This window comes from Saimiri boliviensis, chromosome 5 (assembly GCF_048565385.1).
Source record: "Saimiri boliviensis isolate mSaiBol1 chromosome 5, mSaiBol1.pri, whole genome shotgun sequence".
Taxonomy (NCBI): domain Eukaryota; kingdom Metazoa; phylum Chordata; class Mammalia; order Primates; family Cebidae; genus Saimiri; species Saimiri boliviensis.
This window is the reverse complement of record NC_133453.1, coordinates 870,972-884,521: the sequence shown is the minus strand read 5'-3', so window position 1 is coordinate 884,521 and position 13,550 is coordinate 870,972. Positions and strand designations below refer to the sequence as shown.

General features: G+C 48.8%; 1 protein-coding gene across 1 annotated transcript in view; it reads left to right on the top strand.

Moving 5' to 3' along the window:
- PPP1R7 (protein phosphatase 1 regulatory subunit 7) overlaps positions 1-10,555 on the top strand; it is a 31,707-nt gene extending 21,152 nt beyond the window's left edge. Inside the window, exon 10 of the mRNA XM_074398730.1 lies at positions 10,187-10,555. Within this exon, the coding sequence (XP_074254831.1) occupies positions 10,187-10,363 (177 nt within the window). The 3' untranslated portion in view covers positions 10,364-10,555. The remainder of the gene's footprint in view (positions 1-10,186) is intronic.
- Positions 10,556-13,550: the final 2,995 nt, after the last annotated feature.

Genomic DNA, 13,550 nt, shown 5'->3' with positions numbered 1-13,550 from the left:
TCATATACATTCAGTCTAATCCAGGATTCATGCTGAGTGTAAGGCAGCATTCTTCCTTCTCTCTCCTCTAGCTGTGCTGCTGACCCTGCTAATGTCCTGTGCGTTTTCCTTTCCCCATCTTAAAAGGTTTCCCTAGAACACAGGTGGCTTGCTGCAAATGTTCCTTGTCCCTTATTGGTGGCACTGAGTCTTGAGTAGTGTCATGATGTGATACCAGAGCATGTCTGGGAAGACCAGAGCCAGAATTTGGCAGGGGATAAAGATGTCCCAGGCCAGGGGGAGCCTCCCTGAGTCCAGTTGGGTCTATGTGCAGCCCACCCTTGAAGGAAGGTGTGGCTGATGGTAGGCTGGTTGGATCAGTGCATAGGGAGTTGGCAAAGAATCCAGGGAACAAAGGCCGGGCGCGGTGGCTCACGCCTGTAATCCCAGCACTTTGGGAGGCCGAGGCGGGTGGATCACAAGGTCAAGAGATCGAGACCATCCTGGTCAACATGGTGAAACCCCGTCTTTACTAAAAATCCAAAAAATTAGCTGGGCATGGTGGCGCGTGCCTGTAATCCCAGCTACTCAGGAGGCTGAGGCAGGAGAATTGCCTGAACCCAGGAGGCGGAGGGTGCGGTGAGCCGAGATCGCGCCATTGCACTCCAGCCTGGGTAACAGGAGTGAAACTCCGTCTCAAAAAAAAAAAAAAAAAAAAAAAAAAGAATCCAGGGAACTACACAAAGAAACCACGTAACAGGAATAAGGAGTCCAGAGACAGAGGACCTAGGTAATAGGGAAAGATCACCTGGCAAAAAATTAGGGAGCAGGTTTGGGAAACGAGCTGATACTGAAGCAGTGTTCCCGAAGCTTAGGATTCCTTCTGCATGCCTGCCTAGGAACAGAGCAGGGGCCACAGAGTGCTGAGACCACAGGCAGGGGCCAACCTGGGCACCACAGCTAGCAGGAAGTCAGGCAGGCTGGTGTCCAATCACTAGGGGTCAGATAGTGCCTGACCCTGTAACACAGAAGAATCCTGTTGCTTAGACTGCCAAAGATGGTAAAAAAAAAAAAAAAAAAAAATAGCCAGAATTTGCACAGCGCTTTAATGGCATCCAGACTGCTTTCCATTCTCATCTAATTATCACAGCAGCCGTGTAAATAAGATCATATTACCCCATTTGACAGGTAACAAATTGCATTCCAGGAAGGAAAGTTGCAAACCAGGAACTCTCAAACTCAGTTCCATGCTCATATCACATTGGAGATGGACATCGTTAGTCTCTAAAGAAGAAATAGAAAACCAGTCTTAACAAGTTTCTGACAACCCAAATACTATATCTATTGATTTCTCTGTCCTTGTTCTTCCAATTACTGAGAGGAGAATGTTGAAACCTTGCAACTATTATTATCAGTGGATCTCTTTCTCCTTTCAGTTCTATTAGTTTTCTGGTTTTTTTGTTTTTGTGTGTGTGTGTTGAAAGTCTGTTATCAGGTGCATACACATTTAGGATTAAGGAATTCTTGATGAATTGATCCATCTATCATATGAAATGTTCCTCCTTTATCCTTGTCCTGGAAGTATATCTTGTCTGTTATTAACATAGTCACTTCATCTGTCTTAGGATTAGTGCTCTCGTGGAATCTTTTTCCATCCATTTACTCTTAATACTGTGCCTTTATAATAAAAATGTGTTTTTTGGAGCCGGGCGCGGTGGCTCAAGCCTGTAATCCCAGCACTTTGGGAGGCCGAGGCGGGTGGATCACGAGGTCGAGAGATCGAGACCATCCTGGTCAACATGGTGAAACCCCGTCTCTACTAAAAATACAAAAAATTAGCTGGGCATGGTGGCACGTGCCTGTAATTCCAGCTACTCAGGAGGCTGAGGCAGGAGAATTGCCTGAACCCAGGAGGCGGAGGTTGTGGTGAGCCGAGATCGCGCCATTGCACTCCAGCCTGGGTAACAAGAGCGAAACTCCATCTCAAAAAAAAAAAAAAAAAAAAAAAAATGTGTTTTTTGTAAAAAGTATATAGCTAGATCATGCCTTCTTATCCAGTCTGGCAATCTCTGCCTTTTAAGTGGTGTGTTTAGACTGCTTATATTTAATATAATCATATTTAAGTACTTTTTGTATAATGGTTGAGTTTAACTATCATCTTAGTACTTTTTGTCTCATCTATTTGTTTACTCTTTTCTCCCTTTGCAGTGAGTTTTGTATTTTTTTTTTTAATTTTTGGCAGTCTATTTTAACTCTATTATTGGCTTATTTGCTATACCTCTGCACTAGTGTTTTCTTGTTGTTTGTTTGGGGAGAGGGTTGTTTTTGTTTTAGTGATTAGAATTTTAAAATGCATTTTAAATTTATCACCATCTATGTATTTTACATTTAAATACCTTATAATACCTTATAATACTTTATCTTTTAAAGACATTTTAAAATGGCCAGGTGCAGTGGCTCATGCCTGTAATCCTAGCACTTTGGGAGGCTGAGGCAGGTGGATCACCTGAGATCAGGAGTTCGAGACCAGCCTGGCCAACATGGTGAAACCGCGTCTCTACTAAAAATACAAAACTTAGCTGGGTGTGGTGGCACATGCCTGTATTCCCAGTTACTTGGGAAGCTGAGGCAGGACAATTGCTTGCACCTGAGAAGTAGAGATTGCAGTGAGCTGAGATTGCACCACTGCATTTCTGACTGGGTGAAAGAGTGAAACTCTGTCTCAAAAAACAAAATTTAAAAACAAGAAAACTCACTTATTTTACCATTTCTGGCATTGTTTATTCTTGTGTGTGGATCTGAGTTTCCAGTTGGTATTTCCCTCCAGCTGAAGAATTGTATTTTTTTGTCGTGCATTCTGTAGTAAACCAATCCTTCAGCTTTGATTTGTTTGAAAAATCTATTTAATCTGCCTGCAGTTTTGAAGTTGAGTATTATGGATACACAATTCTAACTTGACAGATTTTTTTTCTTTTTTAAGCACATTAAATACTTTGTTCCCCGCCGGGCGCGGTGGCTCAAGCCTGTAATCCCAGCACTTTGGGAGGCCGAGGCGGGTGGATCACAAGGTCAAGAGATCGAGACCATCCTGGTCAACATGGTGAAACCCTGTCTCTACTAAAAATACAAAAAATTAGCTCGGCATGGTGGCGCGTGCCTGTAATCCCAGCTACTCAGGAGGCTGAGGCAGGAGAATTGCCTGAACCCAGGAGGCGGAGGTTGCGGTGAGCTGAGATCGCGCCATTGCACTCCAGCCTGGGTAACAAGAGCAAAACTCCGTCTCAAAAAATAAAAATAAAAATAAAAAATAAATAAATAAATACATACATACATACTTTGTTCCTTCATCCTCTGGTTTGCACTCTCTCCTTTTTTTTTTTCCCCCTTGAGATGGAGTTTTGCTCTTGTTGCCCAGGTGCATGATCTCCGCTCACTGTAACCTCGCCTCCCAGGTTCAAACAGTTTTCCTGCCTTAGCCTCCCGAGGAGCTGGGACTAGAGGCACCTGCCAGCATGCCTGGCTAATTTCTGTATTTTTAGTAGAGATGGATTGCACCATGTTGGCCAGAATGGTCTCGATCTCTTAACCTCATGATCTGCCCACCTCGGCCTCCCAAAGTGCTGGGATTACAGACTCAGATTGAGACTCTATGGGATCTTGCCCTGTTGCCCAGGCTGGTCTTGAACTCCTGGGCTCAGATAGTCCTCCTGCCTTGGCCTCCCAAAGTGCTGAGATTACAGGCATGAGCAACCACACCCAGCCCTGGTTTCCATCGTTTCTAATAAGTCAGTCATTTTTATCATCTTTTTTTTCCTCTGGCTGCTTTTTTAAATGTTCTTTTTAATCACTGTTTTTTATTTTGTGGGTTTTTTTTTTCAACTTCAATATAATGTGCCATGGTGTAGTTTATTTTCTTTGATGTGTTAGGTATCACTGATCTGTGAATTTATAGTTTTCATCAAATGTGGAAAACTTTTGGAAATTATTTTCTCTTAAAAGTTTTTCCGCCCTTGCTCCCCAACTCCCGTTTCTCTCTGCAACAGTTATACAGGTTCCTCTGGTGCTAGTGAGGCCCTGACGCCATTTCCTCCACCCTGTTTCACCCCTCAGGCTTTAAACTTGTGCCTCTGTGTGTACCATTTCCACTGCTGAATGTTCAAGATCAGTCTTTTCATCTGTAGTATCCAATCTGCTGTTAAGCCCATGTCATGAATTTTTTATTCCAGATACTATATTGTTTCTCAGCTCTAAAAGAACATTTAGGTTTTTGTGGGGGTTTTTTTTTCTTTTCTTTTTTTTGGGGGGGGGGGTAAATTATCTTTCTCTCTTTGTTAGATTCATGTTTTCCTTTAAGCCCTTCTTCTTCATGTCTTGTAATTTTCTGTTAGATCCTGGGTTTTATGATGTTAAATTGGTGCATGTCTGGAATTTATGTTTTCCTTCAAAGCATATTGGAGATTAACTGGCAGTTGAGTTACAGCTCGATCTTTTCTTTTTTTATTGGCTCTGTCTCTGCCCGTGTTCTCCTGCCACAGGAACATGCTTGCCTACGTGCACAATGCAGAAGCTTGGTCCTTCTGAGGCTTATTTTGAAGCTTTATTAGAGTGCATCTAAATAGCCTACCCCGTAAGATTAATCTAGCGCTATTTTGAAGCTGTGGCCCTCCTGGGACCTCTGGTGAAAATTCTGTGAATGTCAGTTCTCTCCACTGTGGTTGGTGGGAACACAAACTGGGGCCTGGCGTGGGTGAGCTCTGGAGTTCCCTAGTAGCTGTCCCTCCAGCAGCCTTTAGCTTTTCACTCCGCCTAGCAGGGCTTCATCTTCAGTCCAGGATTCAAGACGATACCGTGTGCGTTTCTGGAGGCTTTTCCCTACAGAGCTCACTCCTGTCTATACATTCTAGCTCCCTCTGCCTCCCCAAACTACAGTCACCATCTCAACTCAGTGCGGCCACCAGTCTCTGCTTGGGTTCCCCTCCTTGTTGTGATCCAGAAAGTTCCCCCAGGCAGAAGGCCAGGACGATTTTACCACCCACCTCACTTGGTTCCTGTCTCTCAGGAATCACTGCTCTGTGTTGCTTGTTGCCCAATATATAAAAACAATTGTTTCAGATATTCTGTCCCGTTTTCTAGTAGCTTGTGACAAAGGCAGGAGCCCAGCACCAGCTGTTCCGTCATGGCTTGAAATAGAAGTCCTGCTTGTTGATTTCCCTTTTGTGTCTCCGTGTCCCCCATTGTAGAGCATAAGCCTCAGAAGGGCAGGGGAATTTGTGTTTGGCTTACTTTGTTTCCCCTCCCAATTTCTTTCTTTTTTTTTTTTCCAATCCCTTGTGTGAGGGCTGACTTTGAATAGATCGCAGTGAGGGAGCTGCTCTGCTGCTTACGAAACCGCGACCCAGAAGCAGGTCATCTATGAATGGTTTAGCGCCAGGTTCCCCACGAACGTGTGACGGGCGAGGGGGCGGCAGCCTTTCCGGCCTCACCCCGTTTCCCGGGACAAGGGTTACTCCACACCGAACCCCAGTCCCTGCGCACAGCGGGACACGCCCTGTGCGGGGCGGGGCAGAGCGGCCCGCTGGCGGGGACGTCATGGAACCAGCTATCCGAGGCCACCTGAGGCCCTGCTGCGCTGCCGTATCTTTCCGCCTGGGTGGGATTCTGACTTAGAGGCGTTCGGTCATAATCCCACAGATGGTAGCTTCACCCCATTGGCTCCTCAGCCAAGCACATAAACCACGTCTGAACCCCAATTTCTTTACTGTGGTAGAACATCCATCATAGAAAACGTACTATCGTAACCATGTTGAGTGTACAGTAAGTGGTATTCCGCGCATTCACAGCGACGCACAGCCATCCACACCATCCATCTCCAGGACTCTTCGTCTTATAAAACTGAAACTCTGCACCCATGAAGCAACAACTCTGCATTTTCCCCTTCCCAGACCTTGACAAGGACCATTCTGCTTTCTGTCTCTGTGAGTCTGTGACTGGCTTACTTCATTCAGTCAGCATCAGGTCCTGGAGTATTCATTCTGTAGCATGTGTCAGTATCTCCTTCCTGTCCCAGGCTGAACAATACGCCCCTGTACCACTGTGTGGATGTCATTTTGCTGACTCCCATCTCACCAGCGTCTGGATAGTCCCTTTTGAGACGGGGGCTTGTTCTGTCACCCAGGCTAGAGTGCAGTGGCATGATCATGGCTCACTGCAGCCTTGACCTCCTGAGTTCAGATGATCCTCCTGCCTCCACTTCCCGAGTAGCTGGGACTGCAGGTGTGCACCGTTAAGTCTGGCTACTGTTTTTGTTTGTTTCTTTATTTTTTATTTTTTGAGACGGAATTCTGTTCTTGTCACCCAGGTTAGAGTGCAATGGCACAATCTCACTGCAACCTCCACTTCCCAGGTTCAAACGATTCTCCTGCCTCAGCCTTCCAAGTAGCTTGGATTACATGTGTGTGCCACCATGTCCAACTAATTTTTGTATTTTTAGTGAGACAGGGATTCACCATGTTGGCTAGGCTAGTCTCAAACTCCTTACTTGAGGTAATCCACCCACCTCAGCCTCCCAAAGTGCTGTGATTACAGGAGTGAGCCACCACGTCTGGCCCATTTTTTAATTTTTTTTAAAGACTAGGTCTCTCTATGGTGCCCAGGCTGGTCTCAAACTCCTGAGCTCAAGCGATCCTCCTTCCTGGGCCTCCCAAAGTCACCATGCCCAGTCAGTGCCTGAAACATAATTTGAATGAGCAGAAGGAACATAGACAAGGAAGGCTGGCCAGCTGGGTGGAGGCCAACTACAGATAATATTGGAAAGTATGTCAGGCACGTGCGTCAGACGCAGGGCTAACATCCTTCTGTTAAAAACAGCTCACAGAGGTACCACTTGAAAACTAGGGGTGTTCACAGAGCAAGAAGTAATAGTTGCTTGTAAATACATACAGCATTTTCTATCTCATTACTTTTTTTTTTTTTTTTTTTTTTTTTTTGAGACAGAGCTTTGCTCTTGTCGCCCGGGCTGGAGTGCAGTGGCACAATCTCGGCTTACTGCAACCTCATCAGCTCCTGGGTTCAAGCAGTTCTCCTGCCTCAGCCTCCCAAGTAGTTGGGATTACAGGCACCTCCCACCACCACGCCTGGCTAGCTTTTGTGTTCTTAGTAAAGATGGATTTTCACCATGTTGGCCAGGCTAGTCTCAAACTCCTGGCCTCAAGTGATCTGCCCACCTTATCCTCCCAAAGCTCTGGGATTACAGGCGTGAGCCACCGTGCCTGGCTATATTTCATTAATTTAAAAAATATCCTAAAACAGGCCGGGCGCGGTGGCTCAAGCCTGTAATCCCAGCACTTTGGGAGGCCGAGGCGGGTGGATCACGAGGTCGAGAGATCGAGACCATCCTGGTCAACAAGGTGAAACCCCGTCTCTACTAAAAATACAAAAAGTTAGCTGGGCATGGTGGTGCGTGCCTGTAATCCCAGCTACTTAGGAGGCTGAGGCAGGAGAATTGCCTGAGCCCAGGAGGCGGAGGTTGCGGTGAGCCGAGATCACGCCATTGCACTCCAGCCTGGGTAACGAGAGCGAAACTCCGTCTCAAAAAAAAAAAAAAAAAATCCTAAAACAGGCCGGGCGCGGTGGCTCAAACCTGTAATACCAGCACTTTGGGAGGCCGAGGCGGGTGGATCACGAGGTCGAGAGATCGAGACCATCCTGGTCAACATGGTGAAACCCCGTCTCTACTAAAAATACAAAACATTAGCTGGGCATGGTGGCGCATGCCTGTAATCCCAGCTACTCAGGAGGCTGAGGCAGGAGAATTGCCTGAACCCAGGAGGCGGAGGTTGCGGTGAGCCGAGATTGTGCCATTGCACTCCAGCCTGGGTAACAGGAGCGAAACTCTGAAAAAAAATATATATATATATATTTATTTATTTATTTATTTATTTATATATATATATATTTATATTTATATATATATTTATATTTATATATATATTTATATTTATATATATAATAAAAACAATGAGAGACAGTGTTATCTGTCAGGTTGGCAGAGACTCTTGTAGAATGCAGGTGGAGCCAGTCTGTGATGGCAGCAGGCATTCCCATGACTACTGATAGCTGTGTTTCATACGAGTTTTCTGTAAGGCATTTAGAGCCTTTAAAATGACATATGCAGCCAGGCCCAGTGGCTCACGCCTACATTCTTAGCAGTTTGGGAGGCCAAGTCAGGTGGACCACAGTTCGAGACCAACCTGAAGCCTGTCTCTACTAAAAATATAAAAATTGGGCGTAGTGGCGGCACCTGTAGTCCCAGCTACTCGGGAGAAGACAGGAGAATCGCTTGAACCCGGGAGGCAGAGGTTGCAACGAGCCAAGAGTGCACCATTGCACTGCAGCCTGGTGGACAGAGCAAGACTCCGTCTCAAAAAAAAAATAGGGTTTCTCAAACAGGTGAGCCTGTGAGATGCACATTATATTCCTCTCTGGGAGGCCCTAACACACGTTAAGTCTAACTACAGACAGCCCGGCTATGACAGTGGACCTGGTGCCACAGACAAAAGCAGATGAAGCCACTCTCCTCAGGCAGTGGGCAGTGCGCAGCACGCACCTGCAGGCTCTGAGGAGGAGGTTCCAGCGCCAGCCCCGTGATCGCCCCACTGCTTACCTGGGACATTTCCCACGCAGAGCACAGTACTTCTAAGTGGAAGAGGCAGAGACCAACATCTCTGATAGCGGCCATGTGCAAGACAGGGCTCTGGGGAGAAGGGGGGCTGTGCAGAGCAGGGGACACCCCATTCGGGCCCAGCTGTGGGCAAGGCAGTGTGGGCCCCAGACTAGAACGACCCTGCCTGCACTCCGTGCCACACAGACAGTCCCCGTCCTAACCTCTCCATAAAAGGAGTCGAAGTCTGTCGCCCTATAAAGAGTGCCCCTGGCTCTGCCCGTTGTAGGTTCGCGGTCAAGTCCGGCCGCCGCCTCAGGAGCAGTGGCCCTGCTCTTGCCACCGTGGTGTCGGGCAGCTCTGAACATGTGATTTCTACACTCAGGGTGATTGAAAGTGAGGGTCAGACCAACAAGGTGTGAAGCTGGACTGGCTCCCCTTGTTCTGGGCTCCATGAGTGCTCCTGAACTCCGATCACGACACCTACAAGCAGCCATGTGCTGCCTCCAGCTAGGCTGGGAGCTGGTGGTGATGTCTTGTTCCAGCTCCACAGCTGGGGACATTGCTCATGTTGCTGGCATGAAATCAGCCATGGTGGGGATATTTAGACCACAGAAGTTGGCAGACACTACTCATGAGGGCTTTTGTGCTTTTCGGGGAGCTGGTGGTTAGACGTTGGCTGGCACACCGGTCTGAAGCCTGGGAGCTCCCCACATCCCCTCCCACCCTCTCACCTCAGCCTTACCGGATGCATCCTGTTGGTTTTCCTGGTGCTGTCGGCGCTCACCAAGGTATTCTGTTGTCCCAAAATTCATCCAAGTACAGGAGCCACATGCATCCATTGGACAGGGGTGGACTGCATGCCCGTCATACACGGAGTGACGTCAGAGTCACTTTGTAGTCTTGTCCTGACAGCACTTTTGAAATGCGAGAGAACTCTTCCTGCCAAAGGCAGGTCCCCCCAACTGGGCATGGCAGGGCCAAGATAGTAAAATGCAGTCTGCCCTGAGCCTGCCACTCAGACCTCTGACTCCCACCTGCCCGTGATCTGTATTCCTGAACATGGTATTGGGCGAAGGCAGCAGCCGGGACTTCCTTGTGGAGAGAGCCACAGAGGTAACTTACAGAAGAGTGGAGAGCTGTAGGTAGAGCAGTCTGTCTGCTGTGTCCCGGTGGCACCGCAGAGTCCGGCCTTGGGGACGATGGCCGCTCTGCTTCGACACTTGCCTGTGGATGAGTGTGGCAGGCAGGCGGCCAGTCCTGCTTGGTCTTCCTCTGCTGACCTGAACATGGGTTTGCCCCGTCATGGTGACTGGCCCAGGGTTGGGTATGGATCGGTAACTGGCACTCGGGATGCTGCTGGAGGTGGCCAGGATGCACCAAAGGGTGATGGAAGGTCCCACGAGGTGCTGAGGAAGACCCAGAGCTGCTCACCTTCTGAGGGGGAGGGAGGAGGGTGGGTAGTGGCCCCCTGACCGGATCAGGGCTGTGGGCTGTGAGGGCGCGGCTGTTTGGTTCTAAAGGCTTTTCTCCCGTGTGTGTCCTCAGATGAATGACAATCTTCTTGAGAGCTGGAGTGACCTCGACGAGCTGAAGGGAGCCAGGAGCCTGGAGACGGTGTACCTAGAGCGGAACCCCCTGCAGAAGGACCCCCAGTACCGGAGAAAGGTCATGCTCGCCCTCCCCTCTGTGCGGCAGATCGACGCCACGTTCGTCAGGTTCTGAGTCCTCCTTGCTCCTCACGGGGTCCCTGTCCTCGGAAGAACTGCCCAGCCAGTTTTTTAACCTACCTGTTGCTCCTGAGGTCGTCACTGTATCAACAGTCACAAACCCAATGGCAGTAAAGGCACTGACATAGCTGACGCGTGACGCACGCGCATTTTCAGATGCCATTGCAATTAAACCTTGCCACAAGTCCTCCTGGGTGAGTGTCGACAGTTATTGTAGCCACAGGGAGAGTGCTGGACACGTCGTGTTCGTCTGCTAGAAATTCCTTTGTTTCCTCCTCTCAGGAGGCGGTCACAGGCCCCACCTGAGCCGTGCGAAACACAGGGCCTAAGGGTGCTTCACGGCATTCACGTGCAGTCCGGGTGGTGCTCCGGAGCTGGCCCGGCTGGCCTCAGTCCCGGTTAGCAGGGTTCAGGCAGGCCTGACTGCAACAGCTGAGGTTTTTTTAGTCTTTTAAATCAGACAAGGCCCATTTTTAAAAATTACGTAAGTTTAAAAAAAAGCATGGGTAAAAGCTGCCTGAGGCCTGTGTGCTGTGTTGCTTAGAGCTGTCCTTTAACAAGCGCCGGGCAGGCCAACTGCTTTCACGTGTGCCTGTCAGTTCTCGCCGCAGCTTAGGTGGGTGTGGGTGAAAGCTCAGGTGTGGGGAGGGCGCCCCACGTCCGCACGGTCTGTACTGCTGCCAGAGTGCGAGCCCAGTGAATCTCCACAGACGGCCCCCAAGGATCGGAACTCTGGGCCCCTTGTGCAGTGGCCTCCGGTTCTCACCCCATTGTTTTGGCTTTTTTAATATAAAATGTACATTGACAGACACCCGAGGTCTAGACTTAATGCTATCAGGACTTCGTCACCTCCCAGGGTCTCAGATTTCTTCTGCAGAATGAGGGCCACATCGTGTGGTCACCAAGGTCCCTTCTGCTTCTGGAACTCTGGAACTGTGCTGTCCACTGTGGAAGCTCAGTGAAGACCCCGTGCTTGTGCCACGCTCGCCACACCCGAGCTCAGCAGCCGCGTCTCACTGGGGCAGCCTGCTCCCTCATCCCAGAAAGTTCTGCTGCCCAGCCGCTCCTGGTTCTGTGAGCCCTCCCTGGGACGAGTGGAGCAGGGATGTGCCCAGAGGTCCCCAGGCTGACTGTCCGTCCAGCTGCCAGGGAGGCTCCAGGCAGCACAGTGGCTAACGTGGGGCTTAAGGTCCTGTTGCCTTACTGATCCAGTCGTCCTTAGAAGACACTGTAAGACCTGAATCTAGGAAGCAGCTACCTGTCGAGAAGCAGAGACACTTCAGGAGTGATGGGGCTGGGGTGTGGCCCCAGATCCTGACCCTAGAATTCTGTCCCCAGCCAAAGAAGGATTTTAGGCACGTGAGTATTTAGGATATGAGTGCCCTGGCTGAGAAATCGTTCAGAGGAGCCCTCCACCAAACAAAACATGAATCCAAAGAAAGAACTGAAGAAAGGAAAAGATGCAATTTCAGAGCAGCCAGTGGCAAGCACTCAGACCAACAAAACTTTCACTCCGAACAGTGTATTTGGTCTGGGCATGGTGGCTCACGTCTGTAATCCCAACATTTTAGGAGGCCGAAGAGGGATGATCACTTGAGCCCAGGAGTTTGAGACCAGCCTGGGCAACATAGAGAGACCTTGTCTCTACAAAATAAAGAAAATTAGCTGGGCAGGGTATCCCACACCTGTAGTCCCAGCTACTAGGAGGCTGAGGTGGGAGGACCCAGTGGAGCCCAGTTGTTCAAGGCTGTGTGAACAACACTATGATTGTGTCACGGCACCCCAGCCTGGTGACACAGTGAGACCCAGTCTCAAAAAAAAAAAAGTTTTGTTTTTGTTTTTGTTTTTGTTTTTGTTTTTGTTTTTGTTTTTGTTTTTGTTTTTGTTTTTGTTTTTGTTTTTGTTTTTTTGAGATGGAGTTTCACTCTTGTTACCCAGGCTGGAGTGCAATGGCTCGATCTCGGCTCACCGCAACCTCCGCCTCCTGGATTCAGGCAATTCTCCTGCCTCAGCCTCCTGAGTAGCTGGGATTACAGGCACGTGCCACCATGCCCGGCTAATTTTTTGTATTTTTAGTAGAGACGGGGTTTCACCATGTTGACCAGGATGGTCTCGATCTCTTCACCTTGTGATCCACCCGCCTCGGCCTCCCAAAGTGCTGGGATTACAGGCTTGAGCCACCGTGCCCGGCCCAAAAAAAGTTTTTAATGTGGTTATGAAGCTTTCTGGAAATGCCATGGCAGAATTCTTAATGAGATACAAAATTTGCCCCTACAGAGCAATTGATGATCTGAAGCACAAGATTCTTTTTTCTGGAGGTAAGAGAAGAGCAAGTAAAAGGAAAGGTGGGGCAGGATTCTGTCTGTGCAGAAGGGAGTGATTTCTTATCAGTAAAGCTTACGGGAAACGTAGGGTTAAAGTAACATTAATAGAACAGAAACAAGTTGTGAAACATCCAACTCACAAGTAGGAGACAAACCAGAAACCTTACCTTCAAGCAGAGAGGACACAGGAGGAAGGAGCAGACGCCCCATCAACAGGGAGACTTCAGTGCTCCCAGGGGTGTGCAGTACAATCCCTTAGGTGGAGGCCAAGACTTCTTCAAACCCTGGCCTGGACAACACAGCAAGACTGCATCTCTAAAAAAATTAAAAATTAAGGCCAGGTGCAGTGGCTCACGCCTATAATCCCAGCACCTTGGGAGGCCAAGGTGGGAGGATCACCTGAGGTCGGGAGTTCAAGACCAGCCTGACCAACATGGAGAAACCCCATCTGTACTAAAAATGCAAAATCAGCCGGGCGTGGTGGTACGTGCCTGTAATCCCAGCTACTCGGGAGGCTGAGGCAGGAGAATCGCTTGAACCCAGGAGGCAGAGGTTGCAGTGAGGTGAGATCGTGCCACTGCACTCCAGCCTGGGCAACAAGAGCGAAACTTCGTCTCAGAAAACACAACTCCCCAAGCACAACTGTAAGACAAGATTTTGATGGGTTTGTTTCCATACAATTTTAGGTAGAACAAAACTAATAATGGCAACAGATAAAAGAAGGCGTCTGCAGCCTTTAAAGCTGGCAGGGACGTGCTATATAGAACTCCACACATCAAAGAAAGGAGACAGGAATCCTCATGGAAACACAGGCCAAGGCCCAGTGTGGGCAGCTCACAGGAAGCTGGGGTGCTGGCT